The sequence below is a fragment of the Limanda limanda genome, chromosome 7, assembly GCF_963576545.1.
Source record: "Limanda limanda chromosome 7, fLimLim1.1, whole genome shotgun sequence".
Lineage (NCBI taxonomy): Eukaryota > Metazoa > Chordata > Actinopteri > Pleuronectiformes > Pleuronectidae > Limanda > Limanda limanda.
The window spans coordinates 23,937,771-23,961,078 of NC_083642.1; the positions used below are offsets into that span (position 1 = coordinate 23,937,771).

Genomic DNA, 23,308 nt, shown 5'->3' on the forward strand with positions numbered 1-23,308 from the left:
TGGAAACAAAAAACATAACCCTGGGTTCTGGCACACTCAGAATCACTGACTGGCTGCAATATGGCAAATACATATCGGATACATCCGGATCATTTTCCAGATCTGAAGCAAACCTCACCTCTTCATAGTTATTAGCATTTTACATATGCCTGATCGTTACTATAAAGATCTCTGCATTACTCCTCTGCATGATTTTTTACAAAAAAGTGTTTGATCTTGAGATGTTAAACAAAGGGAAAATAAGTTCTGGATCCACCTCCCTGATCTGGAACTACACCAAAATTGAATGGGTTCTACTGTGACCCATCCTTTTAGCTGCATGGCAATCTATCCAGTAGCGTTGGTTCAATGCTGCTAACTAATAGACAGCCAGATGGATGGATTGATTGACACTTTATTGATCCCGGTATCTATAAATAATCATTTACTATTTACTTTCAACCAGGGTTATATGATTAAAAGCAAAGGAAATAGTGGCAACAAATTGGCAGCAAAAATGCCTGAGGGCCAAGAAAGGCCTTCAAATGACTCCTGTCACATCCATGTCTGCACTGAGGCCTTGACCTCGCTTAATGGGGTCACAAGAGTCTTGTATTGATCTGTTTTAGTGGACCAGTTCTTTTATGGACATTTTTCTCAACCAAACTCGGTATAGTCCTTTTAATTAATACTTAATTATCTAGATCTATCTGACAAACGTCGTAAGACTTGAAAACTCATAAATTATTAATGTTTTTATGATCGTGTGACTCGCTGATTTGTAGCTTTTCCTTTTAATGTTGTTTTTTCTTTATTTTCCTCTGTGCAATAGAACGGAGTCTGTGGCTGAGAAGATGCTGACCAACTGGTTTACATTTCTGCTGTATAAGTTCCTCAAGGTAAGAACAACAACACCCAGCTATAATCATCCAATCTTCTAAATGCTTAATAAACAGTCATGATCTAAAGTGGATTAAGAACATATCGTGTAATATTTTAAATATATCTCCATTGCCGTTGTATTAGGGAGTTTTATTGAATTCCCCAGGCTTATGTTCTTTCTGCGTTGGATTTATCTCAGTGTTGTTATTAAAAGGGTTTTCCAGTTTCCGTTGCATATTACCGTGCCTTACACATACAGAAGATAATCAAAGGCTTGCGGCAGCTTTGTTCTGCTCTCAGTTGTTGTAATGTCTATTTTCTTTTGTGCGAGGATTCCTCACCTCTCATAATTTCACTCTGGTACCTGACACGTCCTCGTCACTGATCTTCCTGTCATTCTTTTAGCTTCCCTCCTTCTGATGTCTCTTTCATCAGTGTCATTTCTGTTGTCATTATTACTGCGGTCCCTCCCCCCCCCCCCCCCTCTCTCTCTCTCTCTCTCTCTGCCTTAAGGTCTTTTTCATCACCGGGGGGTGCGCCGTCGCTCCCGCTGTCGTCCCACGCCTCCTCTCCTTCATCCTTGCCATCCCCTGTCCCTTTTCCCTGTCATTGCCGCTTATAGAAAGTCTTCTCATAAAATGGTTTCTGACGTTTCTCTCTCTCGCAATAGTTTGTCGTCTCCTCTCCACATTATAATTACAAAACTTTGAGTTGTCCTCATATGGCGTTATAATCCTAATCCCATTATGAGAGCTAAGCCACAAGCATTATAGGCCAATGTTCATTCAGTTAATGTGGAGTGTTGGGAGAAAATAACATTAAGTTTTGCGTCATTCTCTAGTTTTTTTCGATTGTGTTGTTTCACAAGGATGAATATGATACATTCACCAACGAATTTCACAATTGTCTTTTTGTAACTTGCAAAGATTTCATTTTATCGGCGTTCACACTTTGCATGTATATTCTCAATGGCTCGAGGAAGTGCGCTTTTGAATTTGGTGCAATTTGGTGAGTTGAACCAAAACTGGCCCACCAGCTTATTTTGATCAAATCAATTCAGTTTCATTTTATGAAAAACAAAAATATCTAGAATATCTTCACTGCAGATAAACCAGGTAGGATGTTTCTAAAAAACTCAGCACATAACGTCCAGCACATAAACAATGAATTAGTTACATTATATTGTAGAACTGTTTGAGCAGGACTCACTAATAACAAGGAATAATTCAGAACATGAACACAAGACAAGAGAACAGGCAGGTTTAGGACAAACTATATATGAAGCATCTAAACTGTTACTTAAATCCCTTTTACTTTTAGGTTTATTTTCCTAGAAAATAAGAGACACAGTGTCCATGACTCATGCATTGCCGATTTGGTTTCCATTGATTGTTAGTGGTGTAGGACTCAGAGACTATGTATCTCCCTGAACAGCAATCCCTCATTATATCCTCAAAATGTAAATATCAGTATACAATCAGGGAGCCCTAATGACGGCGGTGTGGAGGAAAGGCACATTTTGTCGGAACACGCGCAGCAGCCGAGCAGCAAAGGCGGAAAGACAAAGCAAGAGCACAACAGTGTGATGTATACTCCCTCTGTCTCGTTAGTAGCTAGCTACCCACCTAATTGGCCCAGATGCTAACAAGGTTCTTAGAGCATATGGCATTGGAACGAGGGAGCGAGGAGAGAGAGAGAGGCGGGAGGGAGGGAGGAGAAGAAGGGGTTAGAGGTGGTGGGGAGAGGGAAGAAGAATAGAGGGAGTCTCGACAATTAGGAGGAAGCAAGGGAGGGAGTGTTGCAGGGAGGAAGTGAGGGGAGAGGATGTGGGAGGAAAAGAGTCAGAGACAGTTAAGTGTAGCAAATGTAAGAGGAGGAGCAAGAGTGGAGGAGGGGCAGCGTTCAAGTAACGACAGAAAAAGAGTGAAAGTAAAGTAGACAAGATATTCGAAGGAGACAATCCTCTAACTGGAAATTATGTTTCTGTACAACTAACATTCTATTGAACATAACTTTTACCAATACTTTAGAATGGTGTTTGGTGATGGTTGTTGTGGTTTTCTTTCTTTTTTTCTTAAAGTTTATTGAGCACATCACAAAATGATTTCTGGAATTATTAAATTAATGTTGATAGTGAATAACTAAAATAATGGTGGGGGGGGGGGGGCATATGAAAAAGGAATGACAAGTTGTCAGGAAAGTATGATAGGAATGCAGAGGCAATATTAGATATTTTATGAGACAGAAACTTGTTCTGAGATCAAATATAGGGAGAGCTATATCACTTCCACTTTGGTATCGTCTAATTGAAATCTATTTTGAGTTTTAACAGATCAAGCCCTGATCCCCTTGCTTGTCCTTGCATGCGACATGATGACATCATAAATATGCTAATTCAAATTTTACATCGTCTAGCGACATTTAGCCAGCAATCAAGCAACTTTAGCAATTTTCCATTTGCAGTGGATCCATGACAGTTCAGGGTTTGACCTTTCCATGTTTGAGGTAATATTTCTTCTTAATTACACAGAAAAACAAATATCAGATTTTTTTGTTAAATACAACGTAAGAATAAGTTGTAAATTTTCCTGAACCCTTCTGTGGGTGTTTTTCTAACCTTTGAGGTTAGGAAATATTTCTTGTAAACAAAAACAATTTTCTGTTATATTCAGTATTTCTCACCCGGATGCATTATGCATATCATTGTAGTCTAATAAGGCAAAGAAAAGAAAACATGAAACTCTATGGTGATGCCTTTTAAAGGTAGAAATTGAGAGGAAAACTAAATGATTAAACTCATCTGACAGTAGTAAATCATACAAATATCTTTCCATCAGTCTTAAGTCGCCATTGTGCTAACATGAATTGATGTATTTTCAAGCATACTCTTTTCTAAACTGTCCTCCTTTTACAAACATCCCAAAAGCACTTCTTTACAAACATGGTAAAACGTCCGTATTTATATAACACTTCTCTCGTCTTATTGATCCACTCAAAGCACTTTAAGGTACAAATTGCACTCACCCATTTACCCACACATTCATACAGCACTTATATATCCTCCTCTTTTTCTATTACACAATAGCCACCAGGGGCAATTTTGGGTTCAATATCTGGCCATAGGACACTTTGGCAATAAGACTGGTGGAGCTGGTGACGAAGTGGTTAGTAGATGCTCTGCTCCACCTCCTGAGCCACAACCACCTCCACCTTAGTGGATAGATTGACAAATTCAGCATCAGCAGGAATAACCAAATAGTTTTTGAGCCAATATTTAGCCATGCTGTCACTTGGATGGAGCTGTGGTCGCCAGGTCCCATTTATAGATACACTTGACCGATCACAAGTCAGTCTCAGCTGTCAATCACGACGTTTCATTCCGTTTCATTATCAAATAATTGAAATCGAATTTACTAGACCGATGAGCACATAATAACTACCTGAAATAACAGAAACCATCATTGAGAAAAAAGAGTCATTGTCCTATCCACTAACAAGGAGGAGGTGAGTTCTATTTAGTGCAGCCAACCACCAGCTACCAATGAAGACGCTTTGGCTTCTCTTTTTGGGAGCAGCCATTTCTACATCTATGATAACATCACATACATCCTACATGTTTGCATCAAATCAAAGGTAGAGACAGGAAGAAAATACTGTGTGAGTGAATTTGAGGGAAAGAGAGAGGGAAGATTAAATAAATAGTAAAGGGTGGAAGATTGGTATCACAGGGAGAGAGGGGGGAAGCCAGAGAAAAAGGAGGAATGCGTGATACAAAGAAAAAGCAACTTGTTGAGTGTGCTTGAAGGTGAAACAGATAAATTAGTACTTTTCCCCCTCTCATCTGGCTCCTTCTCTCAAACACACACACACAAACACACAGCCTGAAGTATCTCCCTGAGCACGGCACGGTCGATCATTAAACTCTCGTCTGGATGAGTATTGGCTGTGATGTGTCCTCTCTCCCCTCTCTAAACTGCCGCTGCCTCGGTCGGGAGTGTTTTCCTTTAGGCCCGAGTGATGACTAATTACAGTATTGATTGGCAAGTGTCTTTGATAGAGGGAGAAGTGGGGAACATATTTATAACATCTGGGTCTAGTCACATAAGACTCACTCTGGGATGTAAACAAATGCGGGAGACCTGAAAAGGTTCTTTATATAACAGCTGCTTTCACTCTTTAAGTCCGCAAGACAAAAGAGATTTTTACGTAGCACCACAGTGTCCTTCATGTTGCGAGACATTACTTTGAGGTCTGATATTTAAAATGTAGCGTTGAATTTGGTGTTTTTTGCACATGATATGTTCAACATTAATACATTTTAAATTAACAGTCGACCAGTTCTCTCTAGCGCGACTGGGTCTCATCCACGAAAGCGACGTTGTCAATTACAACAGCAACAATGGCTGCTGATTGTGGTTACAGCTCCACTGAACTTTGAATAAACAGGTGAACAGATCCTTGTGCAGCAGGGGTGGCACAGTTTCAGGGTTCTGTCGCAGTCGGTCTTTACTTGCTGCGACTCAGCATCACTTTAGCTTTTTGAGAAAGAAAGCTGCAACCAGCGTTACCACAGACCAAGCAAACAGGCTTGTGATACAGAACCAGTTACTCAAATGAGAGACAACAAGAAAGGAGAACCACTGACTCTAGAGCTTCTGTTTCCCCCTCTCTCTGTAGGAGTGTGCTGGGGAGCCTCTGTTCATGCTTTACTGTGCCATGAAGCAGCAGATGGAGAAGGGACCCATCGACGCCATCACAGGAGAAGCCCGCTACTCCCTCAGTGAGGACAAGCTCATCAGGCAGCAGATTGACTACAAAACACTGGTCAGTAAACTCACAGTGTCTCCAGGGTTCTGCGGCTGTCCTATCCGATCTGAATCACTGCACGACTCGTTACATTTCAGTTACATTTGACAAAGATGAAGATTTTAAAACCAAACTGGAAGTAATCAGCAGTAAGAAACGACAGAGCCTCTTTTTCCCTGAATGGATGTGGAATGTTGCTTCAGGATTGGGTCCAGGGGAAACATGAAGCTGCAGCACCAGTTATGTTTGGAGAGAGGATGTGATCCGTCTGAAAACTGGCCCAACCTTATTACTGTGTTATTCACTTTGTCTGTCCAAAAAAAGAACTACAGGTCTGGAATAGAAACCACACAGACGAACCTCATTAAACTCTCAGTTAATTTTTACAAACAGTTTAGGAAAATGCCTGGATGATAATATAGCTACTGCAGTGGTGAATGTAAGAATTTCATCATCAGGGGCCATATAGGGGCCACAATTTACACAGAGGGGCCCTTACTCGTCCAACATCTATGCACAGTTCCTGATTCAGTATAATGCACATTAAAGTCATTCCTTGTTTACTTTTAGCTCTGAATTGAGCAAAGCCTCATGTTATTGTATATAACTTGCAGTGTTCCTGCTTAAACCTAATTTATGTTTTCTCTTTCCATTTTGTTTTTTCTTCTGCCAGACGTTGCACTGTGTAAACCCAGAGAATGAGAATTCCGCAGAGGTGACAGTCAAGTGTCTGAACTGTGACACCATCACTCAGGTCAAAGAGAAGCTGCTCGATGCTGTGTACAAGGGCAGCCCCTATTCACAAAGGCCAAAGGCGTCTGATATGGACCTGGGTAAGAAGCACAGTGCTGCACATGCATGAATGAAAAATGCACGGATTTTATCACTTCAGCCCAAAAAACACAATCATAACTTGTACAAGTTAGCTGTACTATGAGGAGTTATTTGTTGCACTTGTCTCAACTGCTGGTTAATGTCAGTGGTCGTAACAGAGCTGGAGATGTGTTGGATGTTTACTTGAATCAAACTCAGGTGACTAGATTTTAGTTGACATTATTGGTATTACATATAAGATAATTTTATTTTGACTACTTTGGGAGAGTGCAGAAACCTGTGAACACAACATTTTCTTATTATCACCTTATAAGGTTGCTCACCTACATATTTTGCAGACACAGTGTGCATTGATGTGGAGTCCTGTTCGTGTCTCACCAGTTCCTGAGGAAAACATGTGGCTCTGTAAATGCTCCACATGTTCATCAGCAATAGTCACAAGCTCTGAGCCATTTAGTACTTAGAACTAAAAATATACACGTTGGAAAAAGGAGTTAAAAGCTAAATCATAAGCTGAGAGCAGCTAACCTCTTTAAGGTTTCATGGAGCCGAGAGGAGCTGCAGAGGCCTATGAGACATTGGTCATTTGAAAATATTGATTTGAGCATCTTTAAATTGCGACTACAATTCAAAGAATTGGATGAGTACACTGCAAACACATCACAAATACATGCACTGCCAATATTCAAAGCCTGCAACGGTTGTGATTAAGGAATAAAGAAAATGAAGAAAACATACTTCACTGTTTGTTGTTTGTTTGTAGCTTAAGAACTGACAACTTGTGTTTATCTAATCCTCCGTTTCCTTTTTTTCCTGAAGAATGGCGTCAAGGTCGGATGGCCAGAATCATTCTGCAAGATGAAGATGTCACAACTAAGATCGACAACGACTGGAAGCGCCTCAACACCCTGGCTCACTATCAGGTACACGAGCGCCGGCGTGCACTGCAGACAGGAACGAGCAGGAGCTGTTAGCTAAGTCGCTCTCATACTGTATTTTGTTGTGTGTCTGTTTGTGCAGGTGACGGACGGCTCAGTGATCGCCCTGGTGCCAAAGCAGAACTCTGCCTACAACATCTCCAACTCGTCCACCTTCACCAAGAGCCTCAGCAGATACGGTACGGCTCACGCTCTCCTCTTCACCTCATCCTATTTAAATCATTCTGTCTATGATTCCCATTCCTCCCGCTGCACCCTCCATTGCTCTTTCATTCTCTCTTTCTCTTTGTTTTTCATTGCCATGATTGGCTGCCGTACTTTTTTTTTTTTTTTTTCCCGCCTCCCTCTGAGTGAATGGCAATCCTTTTTATCCTCTGCTATCAGCCCGGGCCAAGGCTATTCCATGGCTATTTCCAAGCAGTCCATAAATAACAGGCATTAGAGTAGACACCTTGATCCCAGCTGACAGAGTGAAAGAGAAGAGAGGCAGAGAAAGGGAGGACCCCTGGCAGTCAGATAAACAGATAGATGCCCAGCATTAATATTGTATACTTCACTAGAAAATTTGAATATGGAGAAGATAAATGGCTCTGTAGTTAGAAGACACTCAAACCTTGTCTGCTACTAAGAAGGAAATTATCCTTACATTTACATTACTGCTAAAGACGAAAAATGTTTTGTTGAAGGTATTATCCCCTTCTCCTGTGTTTGTCTATGATATGAAATTCAATTTGGCATTGATGTTGAATTAACTCTGGTGACGGTTGTGGTACCTGAAAACAGGAGAAAAATAAGCCCAGAAGAGACAAAGAGAGAAGTGGAGGTCGTCAACAAAATTAGGAATATTATTAGCCAATGTCTTTTTAGCCGTTTTCAGAAATTCGTAGAATACTGGTTCAGGGTATTTTCCTTTCACATATGAATAATGCAGCAGAAGATTGTCCTGGTCACACTCGAGGAGTGTTGCCTGTGGAGAGCGTGTAGGACATGAAGAATGAATCCGGTGACATTTTTCGGTGGCCAACTCAGACATCTGCGTTCGCGTATAAAACCCGTCTGGAAAATACCTCGAAAGCAGCTCATTGTTCAATGACATCGCATATGAAGGTGGCTATTTTCACCTCCACCTTTCATATTGACATTTATACAATGGAAACCACTTATAATTATCGAGAAGCTTTGGACAAATCATTCCTACACAACTGCTCCTTGAATAATTCACACATAGTTTTCAAGTCAGCTCACAGAGTTTGGTCAAACTGGGCTGAGGCAATTCATGACAGTGTTTCAGCAAGCTCAATCAATAAGTGACGCAGATAGTGACACAAACACACACACACACACGCACACACACACAGCCAATAGAGAAGGTAATGGTCCACTGAAATTCATGAGGTTATCATAAAGATCAGCTCTACGTGTGATTGTTGACCAGCATGAAGAAATGTCTTTCTGCTGTGAACAACAAAGCTCCTGCTGTAAACTGCTCCTGCAGACTGGCTTATGTTTAGGCTCTCTTCTAATTCATGAGGTTGTATGACTCCCATTGCGTGAACATATTAATTTCACTGTAAGGGAGTGTGTGCATGCTGTGCTGTGTTCCGTGTCTTATCTGCCTCTACCGCTGTGGCTCAGTGAATTATTTTGACCTCCCTTTCCTGCTCAGCTCGCCGTTTTTGGAATTCTCCCGAGCATAGCTATCACTCCCTCTCTCCTGCAGCAGGTGTGTTACGTGGTGAGTGAAGTGTAATGCTTTGTCTCTGACCAAACTTGGCTTGGAGCAGGGGAGGACCCTCGTCCAGTTTATCATGTATCTTTAGATTTGTAAATGTTACTGTTCTCCAGAACATTATTTGATATAATAGGGTGATAATTATATAGCTCTCAATGAGATAATAATCTGCATTAGAAATAAAAAAAATTTAAACAAACAGAAAAAATGAAGAGTACATGTCAAAAATGTCATTTTGAAATGTCAGGACTAATAGTTGATTCTGATTGGTCGACTACATCTATCAGTGGGACGTCATTACCACAGCTCCACCCCCTGATCTCTACTGCACAGATTGCAGCGTTCATCTGGGATATTTTGGCTTCATTTCCTGATAGTTTGAGGAAGTGGAAAGGCATCATCCATCTTTAAAAACAGCCCATGGATCAGTGTCACACCTTGCTTTTGCTTTCGTGTGTGTGTGTGTGTGTGTGTGTGTGTGTGTGTGTGTGTGTGTGTGTGTGTGTGTGTGTGTGTGTGTGTGTGTGTGTGTGTGTGTGTGTGTGTGTGTGTGTGTGTGTGTGTGTGTGTGTGTGTGTGTGTGTGTGTGTGTGTGTGTGTGTGAGTGATGATAATGATAGGTTTGGTATCAGAGCCACTCCGCACCCCGCTGGCAAGAGCAACAACAGCACTAGCATAATCCCGCTCAGCCTCATTCACTGCTCTATCCTGTGCTCCCCCATTACTCTCCATTTCACCCCTCTCTCCCCCCAGATGTTTAGTCTTTGTGTCCATTTCCCCCCCCCCCCCCCTTCATCTCTCCACTCCTCTCCGCGTCTGCGCCACGCGGCAACATTTTTCTCTTTTATCTCTCATCCATCCATTCCATATTCCCTCCTTCCCCCAGGATCGGAGCTACTCAGCAGATAGTCATCTCCCCCCCAGTGCACCTCACCTCCCTTGTTCCTTCCTCCCTCTCTCTCAACCCTTAATGGAATGGTTATAGATATGCATCTCTTTGCTTCACTCTAATCAACTCTGACACCCACACCATGAATAATGAAAGCAGCAAAGAGAGAAATGGTGGGGGAGAGATATTCAAGTGTGTTTGGGGGTATTTACTGGTCTGGTAAAATGGCCCTAACAAGGCAAATTAGCCCCTTTGCATTCACTGCACCACGGTTTCAAAAGGAAGCTGACATAAAGCTGATATAATCAATCTGTCTTGTGTGTGTGTGGATTTAGAGAGTATGCTGAGGACAGCCAGCAGTCCAGACAGCCTACGATCCAGAACACCCATGATCACGCCCGACCTGGAGAGTGGCACCAAACTGTGGCATCTGGTGAAGAACCACGACCACTCGGACCAGAGAGAGGGCGACCGGGGAAGCAAGATGGTCTCTGAGATCTACCTGACCAGGCTGCTCGCCACAAAAGTAAGACGCAGGGAATGAACCCGCACATCTCTGTGTTGTTATTTTCTCAAACAGCACTTAGAAGATCAGAGGGACACTCAAACCCAACACTAGAACTCAGACTAATGGAACCTTTAAGGTTGTAGATGTGGAGGAAAGTACTCACACTGACTGTCCTTGAGGGGTCTTAAAATCCTATATAAGGTAAATTATATACCTTTGACATTTCCATTAAGCATTTTGTGGAATGTTTGTCCAGCTGTAAGCTTTCAGAGGCATTGAGCAGAACACAAGTACATTGCAAAGGAGAAGCGTCTAGATGGTATACAAGCTTCAAGTATTACTTTAAAATTGCATTCGAATTACTTCAAGGTAGAAACTGATTATGTGGTATGACTGCTGTTAATCTTCAAGAGAAAAACTGAAACTTGGATCCGGAAAGCAAGTAAAGCCGTTTTCAGAGAGGAGAAAAGGCCGGAACCAATTGTGTGGACTTTTCCAGGTCTCAAGACACACCACAAAGCAAATTGCCAGGGAGCGAAGGGAAGGGTTGTCTAGCAAAGTAGTCAGACACGAAAGCACAATTGGGTCCTGTTATGGCCAAAGCCTCATAAATTTACTTAGGCTCAACACTGTGACTGCAACATTAAAAGATGACACCACGCTGGAGTCACGACTAAAAAAAAAATAAAAATAAAAGAATTGAGGCCTGGACATTAAGAAAAGAAAACTGGGAACATCTAGACCAACCATGAAGGGTGGATGGTCCAGATGTACGTAATCACACTTACTCATACCTGTGAGAAGAAAGAGTGAGGAAAGGAGGAGGAGAAAGAAAAGACAAAATACCCTAAGTCGATGATTCTCTTAAACCAACATACACAAACAAACGTGAAAAAGAAATCCCAATACAAATGAATAACAGGCGCAGCAATGTATCTGCCACAACATCATACCTGCCACAGACATTTTGGACAGAGACACCGAAGCAATTTCTCCCACTCGAGTCAGCCACTGATTGTTGACAAGCAAATACTGCAGGAGCACAGGGAAGTTGTGGTGAGTGCAGACAGTCAAGTTGCAGAAATCAGAAGTGATCAGAATTAGCAGGGTGTTAACCAAGAGAAGAACTTCTAGAGCTCCCCCCACCACCACCACCACCACCACACACCCACACACACACAAACACACACACATACACGGACAGCAAAGGGCACAGCAGGGCAAACCCCTTCAGCACTGGACAGCTCCACAAAGGAAATGACAGAACTGACAGTTGCCGTGTTGGAGGCCACACTGTCTGCCAGCTGCTCTTGTGCCATAGATGTTTTCACCAGGGCTAACATCAACCACGGCACCACCTGGCTTACTGGCTTTTCTTCTGCAAAGCATGAAAAGTTTCAATGATATGTCCCCGTTTTTTTACAATGAAACAAACTTGGCTCTCTCTAGCAGATCTCCCTTTAGGCCCCACTGGAGACACTGACCTGAGCCGGCACCACAAAAGCAGTCAAACCGTTATCTGAACCGCTATCCTTAAACCGAGCGTGCACAGCAACCTTTTCACCAAACACAGATTTGTGAGTGAGAACATATTCATCCGCAAGAATCGCAGCATCTGAATATGTGTGAGTCTTATGCTCATTAATGGAAAGTGGAAGCCCTCTCAGCTTTTTAACCCCTCCAAGAGCAAAAAGGTTTTAAGATCACTGAACGTTTTGACACCCTGCACTGAGCACCATCTGTCAAATACTGCCTCTTTCTGGCAAGCAAACTAGACATCGGTTTGAAACTCAAGTTTTCTGTATTTGCGGAACTTCTGACGATAAGCCTCTGGCACAAGTTCAGATGCTGCAAAATACCAGCTTTAACGTTCTCACAATCAAGGCTCATCTCAGGAGGCAACGCTGCATAAACCTCCTGGACTTTACCCGTTAGTAAGGACTGCAGTAAAAGTGTCCACACATCTTTGGACCAATTTGGTGTTTTTCCGACCGACTCAAATCATCTTCACGCAAGGCCAAAACAAGATGGATGATCCTGCTCACATCAGACTCCGGTGAAGCCGAGGGAGACGCGGCTACATTTAGTTCTAATTCTTTCACAGGCAGTCTCTGCTTAGTCTCTTCCTCAAGTTTAGAGTCAGCTTCATCAATAAACTGCACTTAGGAGATCTGTACTAAAGCATTTTACCAAACATAAACAGAGCCAGTGAAGCATTTATCACGTGCATAACCACATGATTGATGGTTGGTGATAGATAGCAGTATTGTATGTATTGTCTTGATTGACAAAGCCTTTTTTTCTGATTTGTGCTAACCAAACAGTTAACCAATATACCTGTACGTCTATCCTTGTGAGGACACTCATGGATGACATTAATTCCCAAGCTCATAACTGTAACCGTAACCATCGCAACTCACACATTCACACACACACACACACAAACACATTTTTCCTTGTGTCTCTCAGTTCTCTGTCTCCTAATCATACAAAGGGGGGGCCGAGCAATGGGCAGCAGTTACAAGCGAGTCGGCTTTTCAATTTCCACTGGTAATAAGAAAAAACAGATTAATAAAAGGTGGGCTTGTGGTGCAGAGTGCAGAGAGGCAGATACAGGAGGTGTCAGGAGACAGGTAATTTGTTGAGGGATTGAAGATTTGGCCACGCATGATGAAAAAACAGAGAGGCAAATATAATTGAGTAGCTCATCTTGTCCTTGTCTGTGTGCGTCTGCCTGCCCAGATGTCTCATCTATGCACATCTCAGCACTTTGATCCGTAACTGGGACAGAATTCATTCCTGTTCCATTTCAGGAAGGCTGACTAAATGCGATCCCCAAACATTTCTGCAGTAATAGATTCAGCCAGCCGGAGAAGACCGGGAAACAAATGTGTTGTTAAGGAAATTCAGTCCCATTTATGTTGAAGAGCTGTCATTGGAGGAGAGTCCGGGTCGAGGAGCTAGGCTTCCTGTTTGTGATTCTGTGCAGCTCAGTGACCAGCGCAAGGCAGTAACAAAGCCTAAGTTATTGCTGTGATTCACAGTGGGACCATTCCCAGTGAAAACATACACACATATGGCCCATTCAGGGGCTGTGGACACAAGTGGCTCGAAGTGGTTCACTATATTCTGACACACAGCACTGTCACACTGTTATTTATCAGCCTCTGCCTTCTCACTGACATGTTCTTATTGTCTTAACCTCTAATACAAAGGTTTCCATAATAAGTAAATATCGTTAAAATTTCAAAATATATTAGAGAAAAGAAATCTGGTGGCCTACTGAATGTATTCAGTTAAACGTATAAGACATAGTGCAGCCACCTTGACCATATGTTTGTTCACAGGAAACTAAAAACACAACTTATGGTGTGTATACTGTGACAACTGGTATTCAAGCTCGTCTTAAACTAAAATGTTCTCTCATTCTTATGGAACAACACTGATTACCAAGCATAGTTGAATATACAGTTACATTTACAAATACAATTAATGACTAACTAAATTAAAATCGTGGTTACAAAAACCTTTCAAAAAACAGAATTTACCTACTAATAATAATAAAATAAGATAATAAGTTTAAATTTTATGAAAAACACTGACAATATCTTATCTGCAGATAAACCATGTAGGATGAACAAAAAGTTTCACTCCGCGACACACAAACAATAAAAAGTGACAAGGAATAATTCTGAAGTAGCTCCAGAGCAGTTACACAGGACCAGAGAACAGAACAACAGGCAGGTGTCAGACGGGCACTGCACTAGTTTGAATAAAAACTACGAAATGGAATCTAATATTCTTTTCTCACTTTTCTCACTCTACCACTCAGGGTACGTTACAGAAGTTTGTGGACGACCTGTTTGAAACCATCTTCAGCACGGCACACAGAGGCAGTGCGCTGCCCCTCGCCATCAAGTACATGTTCGACTTCCTGGACGAGCAGGCCGACAAACACTCCATCAATGACTACGACGTACGACACACTTGGAAGAGCAACTGGTTAGTGAGATAGTTTTCTTTCTCTCTCTTTTTACATTTAACAATTGAAACAAACTATTGCCATGGATTTACAGTTAGAATTACAAGATGGAATACACTGAAGGTTTTAGAGCATATATACTATTTAAGTCATCTTGTTTCAAATGAAAATACCAAACGTTTGTTTCCAGCTTTTCAGATGTGATGATTTGTTGCTTTTCATTGTTTTATGTGACATTTAATTGATTCAACATAATATATAAGATAACATGTGGTTGATTTTAGGTTTGGGGACAAAACAAAACTCTTCCTCACCTTGGACTTTGGAATTTTGATTGATGTTTTTCAATCATTTTCTTACTTAATTAATTTACAGCACTACACTTGATAGCATAGACTGTGATCATTTCAACATTAACATTTTCCGTGTGTTATACAGAGTTGTATACCACTCAAAGTTTTTCTTCCCAGATGATGTTCCATAAACTTGTGTTCCAAGTGTGCTTACTACCCCAAGATCACAGTGTTTATGGGGGCTTTGTAATAATGGATGGACAGTGGTAATTAGTGGCCAAAGTGTATTTAAATGGCCTAGTAACTGAGTTTGTTATGTAATAGAATGTGGTGATAATGATAGTGTTCTGCATCCCATCTGCTAATGCCTGGAAAGTATATATTACTGTGAATAGTTATTCAAACTTAAGTCATTAAATCAGTGATTGCAAGTCTGCAAAATGCACAGACAAGTCAAATAGCTGCTATATCGTACGCTTGGTCGTAATTTACTGGATGACTTCAGAACATCTTTAAATTAGTGCTGCGCTATTTCTCATACATTATTTATTCCCATTTATTTGATGGGAGACATCTGACCAGACAACTGACACATCACCTGAGATCATAGCACCTATTGAGTGAGATAAGAATAAACACAAGGTTTAAATGTACACAATGCACTGATCAGATATTAAAATTTGAACAAAGTAAGTTAAATACCAGTCACAAGGGACATAGTTATACAGGCTATTACCAGTTATAATGTGCTTCCTGTAAATGTGTGTTTCTTTACCTTCTGCAGTCTTCCTCTGCGTTTCTGGGTGAACGTGATCAAGAACCCCCAGTTTGTATTTGACATTCACAAGAACAGCATCACAGACGCCTGTCTGTCTGTGGTGGCCCAGACCTTCATGGACTCCTGTTCAACATCAGAACACAAACTGGGAAAAGACTCACCTTCAAATAAGCTTCTCTACGCTAAAGACATCCCCAACTACAAGAGCTGGGTGGAGAGGTAGGTCAAAGTATAACACAGACAAACTGACGTGCAAATCCACAAAAAACTCAACTAGAAACTCACTTAGTTCCTTTTACGACTTGAAGTATTAGGGCCACTTAAAGATTTTGAGAATAAAGTGTTAATATTGCATGACTTAAGTTGTAATCTTACAAAAACGTATTACAAAAAAGTCATACTTTAACAAGATTAATGTCTCTACAAGAAGAAAGTTGTAATATCACAAGACAAAAGTTTCCAAATCAGGAGGAAAAAACCTGCATTAAAATATGAAATGTGGAGCAGCCTGTTAAATTATACTTAAGTATGGGTTACAGAAATAACAAAATACTTAAATTGCCTCTTCGGTAGAGTAGGAGATGTGTGATAGTGGTTTTAATACACAGGTATCATTGATTACATGTTGTGTTTATACATGATGGATTCAATGAGGTTTCTTATTTTCTCAAAAGACAATGAGATTAATCGTCTCAAGATTTTTGATCCAGTCGAAGGAGAACTTGGCAAGCACAAATACTCTGTTGTACTTATGAGCTGGTGGAATAATAATAGTAAGAGGACATTATAGGTTAAAACCAGAGAGAGCCAATAAAAGCAAATACGTGGAAATATGAATTACATCATATATCTTATAAAAGCAGTTCTGCAGAGGTGAATTTTGAGCGATGTTTTGAAGGTTGGCAGGTCAGTGCAGCCTCTGAATGGTTGGGAGAGAGGGTTCCAGAGGGAGGAAGCAGCTACAGAAAAGCCTCTGTCGCCCCAGGTCTGGTGCTTGGTCCTGAGTGGAGGTGACAGGAGGTTGGCATCAGAGGAGCGGAGGCTGGAGGAGAGAGTGGTGGTGGTGGTGGAGCAGAGGAGGGAGCCTGGTTATCGAGAAATTTGGGTGGAAGGTGAAGAATGATAATGTGACAAGCGCCGTGGAGTCATGGGATCAAGGTTATAACACGGTATTAAGATTTTAAAAAAGCTGTAACTCCCAAAAATACAGGTTGAACTTTATCTGGTTCTGGAAATCAAAGATTGGAGCTGGGTTAAATTGATGTGAAGCAATCATGTGCTGTGAGTACAACAGTCTTACAGTCTATTTTTACAAAAAAAAAATATACACCTTTGACACAACAATAGTGTTAATGTCTAATCAGTGAAGTTCACACAGTGTAAAACTACCAGTTCTGCCTGTGACATTATCCACTTGACCCTATGAATCAGATCCAAGAAAAAACACTCTATGACCTTAAAATCCACTTCACCTGTTAAGAATCAAGTTTGGAGAGGAAACATCCGGGTGAATAAAGGATTTGTAACAGCTGTTCGCCCTCTCTCCAAACAGAGGCACGCTGAAATACATCCTCTGGTGCACGCCACATCTTTTATTCAGCACCGAAAGTTATGTGCCGCAATCAAAAACTTGATCTTTGCAGCTGCATTGCAACGTTACATCCACCCTTCACCTGAATGCTCTGGTGATTTCTGTGTTGTTGTGAACACGTCTTGTGCTACGTTGTTCTTCTCTTTCCTCTTTTCTACATTGTTCTCTGCTCACCCCAACCTGTCGAGGCAGTCTGGTTCTGCTCGAGGTTTCTTCCAGTTAATCGGGGAGATTTTTCTCTACACAGTGTTCAAAGTGTTCGCTCATTGTGGGTTTCTTTATAATTTTTTTAAAGTCTTGTCCTTCTAATGTAAAGTGCCTTGAGATAATTATTATTAAGATCTGGCGCTATACAAATACAATTTAATTAAATTAAATATGTGAAAGGCAAACTCCTGAGAAAGTCCTGACCAAATTGTAGGGACAGTTAATGTCTGAAAAAGGCTCAACTATCTCCCTTCACTCTTTGACAATTTGCCTTGCCGGGTCTTCAACCGCATGTAAAGATGTTCTGATTATTCTGATACTGAAATTTTCAAGATATAATGCGAGCTGGGCAGGAAACATCATCTGCCAAATGGGGATAATTATGTGTAAAACAAGTGGCTCAAAACTAAATGATATATCCAAAGTGCATTGCCCTTCTCCTCTTGCCGCTGCAGCACTCATGCACTTGGACAACAACAGGTTTGACTGTGCTACAGTAAGTCCTGCGGCTTGCAGAGAGCATTTGGAGGCAGAGATAGGGATTTATAGGAGAGGGTTAATTGGGTGCAATTAAACCTCGTTTCGCTCATGCCTCCTAACCCACTCTCAACCTCAGACTGCCCTGCTGCAGTAAACCTTGAGATAGTTTAGATATGGATCCTGCAGGCAGGTTCAGGTGCAACTCAATATTGGTATATATTCTCAATATACTGTGCTATTCACCGCCTGCTACATATTTACTGGAGTTTTTGCTCCTCTGCTGCGGCCAACAACACTGAGTCAATAATGTGAAGGTTGTTGCTCAGACAGAGCGGACCTCAGTAGGTGCAAGTCAACGCTCAACATGAGGGACTGTACATAAATAACTAAATCTTTTTTTATGTGTAGAGCAAGGCCTTCTGTATCCATTTTTTGTTTACACAAGCAATGTTTACTTGTACGGTGAAAATTTTTGTCAATGCAGAAGGAAAACTATCGGGCACCTGCCTTCTTTTAAGTGAATTTCTAACTCTCACGTCTGCCAGTCCACTGGGGTCTGCCCCGGTCATCCTGACGTTACTGTCGTCTCATCTCCATCCATGCTAGCGTTTGCACGGACCCCTTGTCCACGTGCAGCCCAGTAGCTGTGACCAAGCTGACTGTATGTGTGCATGCTCCAGGTACGATAGATGTTATTGCTCAACATTATCCAGTCCAGGAGTCATCTTTATATAAATGGCAGTTAACAAACAAACCTTATAGCAGATTAGCGCCACCTACTGGAATTGAATGTTGGATAAGGTACGTAACAATGGAGCGCCACACCCGTGCAGACCCTCATTCTAGTATGAATGGAAATGAGAACATGCAAGTGTAATCGATTAGAGTAAAAAAATCTCATGGACACGGAACCCGGAAAGTATGGTCAATGTTTTCAGGCAACAGCTAATGGCAAATTGACAGAACTCAACAGATTTGTTTTACATTTTTTATTTTGTAAAAAAAAAAAGAGGCTACTGCAGATTTCATAGTTATATGTCCAAACCTTTCGGGCCACAACAGATGAAGAGGTCTACAGAGAACCCATCTGGAAAGCTCACGCTGCTAAATATTATTTAACAAAAAGCTATTGTGGATGACCATGATATTCATGCTCAGACTCTGTTTGAATCAAATAAGTGTGTACGCTTTTGGACGTAATACAGATGTTTTCTTGATGTTTTCCTGTTTGCCTGATGTCTCCTCCAGGTATTACTCTGACATCTCCCGCATGCCGGCCATCAGCGACCAGGACATGAGTGCCTACCTAGCAGAGCAGTCCCGCCTGCACCTCAGCCAGTTCAACAGCATGTCTGCGCTGCACGAGATCTACTCCTACATCATCAAATACAAAGACGAGGTGGGCTCCGTCGATTCCCAACCCCCCCCTCCCCCCCTCACACTACCCTCCTCACTTGCCTTGACTAATACCATGAGGTCATTTTAATTCAATTACACTGATAACCAGTGGTACAGGCTGGAAGGTATTATCACCATTAGGATGCACATTAAGGCATGAGCTCAACACATTACAGACCTAACGGAGCCACATTAAATTAATGTGGTTTTCATTTCCCCCCCCTCGACATGTACAGTGTCCCACAGCTGCTGCCGGCTGATTAAAACTCCACATTTCTGCTCAAAGTGGGTTCTGATATCTGATAAAGGAACAGTTTGATATTTTTTGGACATATGCTAATATGTGATATATATGATAAAAATCAGAGAGTTGAGGATAAATCAGAGCAGAGGTTTCACACAGGCACAGAAGCAGCGTGTGGTGAAGAGCTGAAGTTGGAGCGCAGCAAATGTAAGCACAAGCGGGTTCATCTGAGTGCAAGCGCAAGGTTTCGAGTGGAAGCCTTACAAAATCGGAACTTGAAAACAATACGTACTAATAACCCTAAAACTAAAACTGAAAGCCCAAAGCCCTTGAATAAAGAGAGAAGAAAAAAATATAGAATTTCATGTAACTTTCAGCAACAAAGCAAATAAATTAGTGTATATGACAAATATTTAACTATTTTTGCATATGTGATCAAGATGTACATTCCTCATGTTTTTCCAAGCAGAGAAGAAGGCAGGATTAATTAGTCAAATAATGTGTGTGTTACTTGCTTCTGCTGAACGTGTGTGTGCATGTGAGTGTGTGCACGCTTAATGTCCTTGTTTAAGTGGACTGATAATTTAGCCTTAAATCTGTTCCATGGCCCCTCATCCAACCCATTAAGACTTAAATGACTGAGAGAGCCCCCTCACACCCCCACCCTCCAAGCTATTTAATCTTCCTCCATCTCCTTATCCCTCCTTCTATCCTTCCCTGCCTCATTATCCTCCATCCTCTCCATCCCTTTATTTCCCCCTCCCATGCGTCACTGCGGTTCATTCCACCCCCCCCACCACCCCCCTTTCACCCTCCACCCGCTTCTGATGGACAGCCCTGTGTCCTTTGCAACCTGTGCCTTCCCCAGCTTTATCGCGCTTTTATGTGGTGACCGATAAGTTGTCTCAGCCTCCCTCCCTCCCCTCCTCCCTCCCTCCCTCCCCTTCATCCCTCTGTAGCAGCAGTATTACAGTGGTTACGCTGGCTGGCTGCAGGTGTCTCCATTCAAACCAAATACTCCCCTTCATTACAGCCTATTATACAGATGTAGGCAGCTGCACAATCACAGTCGCCCTCTGACACATGCCCTGACCTCACGCGCACACACACAAAAAAGTGCGTGCATGAATGTACACGCTCAAATTTGCCTGCTGATACACACACACACTTCAGTAAGAGAGGACAAATGCACACACACATAAATACAGTCTTTTTGCACCGGCTCCTCTCTGCCCTGTTCAAGGCCCACATAATAAAACACCAACACACACACACACACACACACACACACACACACACACACACACACACACACACACACACACCCTCTCCAAGTAGCCTTGATCATGCAGTTGTGTACATCCCCCTCCCCCAGACACCTGCCCTCCTAACCATCTCCGTGCTGTCAGCATCCGTTTAAAATGTGATCACTAACAGAGACTCTGACATTAGCCACAGAGCATTTGTGGCTAATGACTTTGCTGCATGCACCAAGATATAAAGAATTTATCATCTTTCTCCGTATTTGTGTCCAGATCCTCACAGCGCTGCAGAAGGACGAACAGTCGCGCAGACAGCGGCTACGCGGAAAGCTGGAGCAGGTGATCGACACCATGGCTCTGGCCAGCTGAGGACCAGCCAATCACACTCCACGGCTAGCAGAGAACTGGCCAACCAACACACCTTCCCTGACAAACCGTTGACGCCCCGTGACATTTAGACCCTCGACGTTTGACGTCTCTCGCTGTCGCCCTTGTAAACAACAACAAACATGAGCAGCAGAAAAGACTGCCAGGACACAAGCACCCAGCAGCAGCACACTGGAGAGATAGCAAAGTTTGGACCTAAAGCCCCGCTGGCAGGGTTGGTGTTTTTTTTTGTTTTTTTTTGTCCTTTTCTGAGCCACCAACCCAGCCCCCGAACAACCAAATCAAACGCACCGACAGCCTCAGCAGATATGGTCCTCAGCTCAGGAGAGAGTTCATTTTCATCAAGGCCCCTCATCACATGGAGAGTCCTATAGGGGCAGCAGCTGGGTACTTTGGCCACAATCAGGAGCGGTACATGCACAGTGGCCACCAGAAACTCATGGAGCTGGACGCAGAGCTGAAACCCTGCAGGGGGAAAGGTACAAGTCACCAGCGAGTCGCTTTCCACAGCCAGAGCTACGGTTCAATAGCAACTGTGGGCTAATATAAATCCAGGAGGTGATATCTCTATACTTGATCCCTTTCTCTTTCCTGTTGCTGCGCTCCAGGGGGAGGTCAGTGGTCAGGCACAGCTACAGAGCAGCTGCCATGGAGCTGGTAGAAATTCAGTGTGTTGCTCAAAGACACTTCAGCAGGACACTTGGCTGCCACCGCAGAGCAACCACGAGGAAGGACTTTGCAGGGAAACTTTTCCTCCAGTACTGACTCTCTATCAACAAGATCTCTGAGAAAGGACATCCTCAGTTTCACCACTCGGCTTTTGATTTGTTATTGTATTCGATTCCGTTGCTCCCTCAACTGCCTACTCTCCCTAGTGCTGTGCCACTTGTGTTACTGCTGAATTTGCACAACAAAGCTAAATCAAAAGAGAGAAGAGGATATATGAATATATATATATATATATATATATATATATGGATATATAAATACAAACCTTTTGTTTTTAAAACAAATGAGAAGTTGAATTCCTTTTCCATTTTAATGTACAAAAGATAAGTTTGACAAGAGGATTTGATATTTCCGAGATGAAAAATTATGAGGAAAAAGTTGTCCTGTGCCATGTTTTCCTTTGAATGTTGTTTAGTGCAAAGAGACTTCTTTTCGTTCGATGAAATGTGCTATCATGAAATGTTGCCATGCTTACCGACTGAAAGTGAGAGTTTAAAAAATAGGTAACTGGCAAAGATATACATATATATATATAATTACAGACACTTTCTATATTTCATGAGGTCTTTGGCTAGTTGTGTGCTACATCACTGGCGAAAGGACAAATGGTGTCTGGAAGTCGCCCGTGCGCCGACCGACCTACAGTGCTATTGTATTTGTTTTGAAGCAACCAAATACAGCTGATTTAGATGAAGTCATTTCTGTGGAGGCCAGCCTGGTCGCTGTGTGGTGGTCGGACCACTGGAGGAATTAGGCAGCCGTCAAGGTTGAACCGTGGCACATGTTCTCTGCAACTTCTTGATCTTGTTTTATAGCCTTCCCCCTCTTGTCTGAAACATTTTATTAGATGTGCCATCTGACATGAAGGCTAGTTTTTGGTGTGATGCAAAAGAAAGTGAAACAGTGTTGTCGAACTTTGGCTTGTATTTTTTTTTTTTCTTAGTCTGCAGTGAATACGGTAAAAGCTCAAGGCTCCATTTTTGAAATGTGAATGTGGTTTATGAAGCGATAATGAAATGTAGCTTGATTCATGTGAGTGGTGTTTTTGTACCAGTTGAAGGCCTTTTTTTTTCATTCTGTGGTTTTACAGGGGTATAGAAAAAAGTGAAGTACGTGCTGCACCACATAAACTGGCAGTGCTCAGAAAAAACATGCGTACATGGACAAGACATTCCTTTCTCCTATGACAGTGTTAGAGAAAAAAATAAGATTGACAGGTGATAAACACACCGGGGTAATGTCATGTAAACTCCATGTTTGATGAACTGTCATTCATCCATGAGAAGCAGATCAGACTCATCAACAACTAGATCAGATGAAGTGAACTACTTATCCCTGTTTGTTTCTTTTAATAACAGAGAAAATAGGAGATGGTGAAACAGGTTGATT

The 23,308-nt window shown here is 42.0% G+C and overlaps 1 protein-coding gene across 1 annotated transcript in view; it reads left to right on the forward strand.

Moving 5' to 3' along the window:
• The window catches only part of LOC133005651 (plexin-A1-like), a 216,688-nt gene extending 195,516 nt beyond the window's left edge, over window positions 1-21,172 (forward strand). Inside the window, exons 23-32 of the mRNA XM_061075400.1 lie at window positions 812-878; window positions 5,539-5,685; window positions 6,341-6,500; window positions 7,321-7,424; window positions 7,522-7,618; window positions 10,396-10,586; window positions 14,401-14,570; window positions 15,628-15,840; window positions 19,148-19,298; window positions 21,077-21,172. Of these exons, the coding sequence (XP_060931383.1) occupies window positions 812-878; window positions 5,539-5,685; window positions 6,341-6,500; window positions 7,321-7,424; window positions 7,522-7,618; window positions 10,396-10,586; window positions 14,401-14,570; window positions 15,628-15,840; window positions 19,148-19,298; window positions 21,077-21,172 (1,396 nt within the window). The remainder of the gene's footprint in view (window positions 1-811; window positions 879-5,538; window positions 5,686-6,340; window positions 6,501-7,320; window positions 7,425-7,521; window positions 7,619-10,395; window positions 10,587-14,400; window positions 14,571-15,627; window positions 15,841-19,147; window positions 19,299-21,076) is intronic.
• Window positions 21,173-23,308: the final 2,136 nt, after the last annotated feature.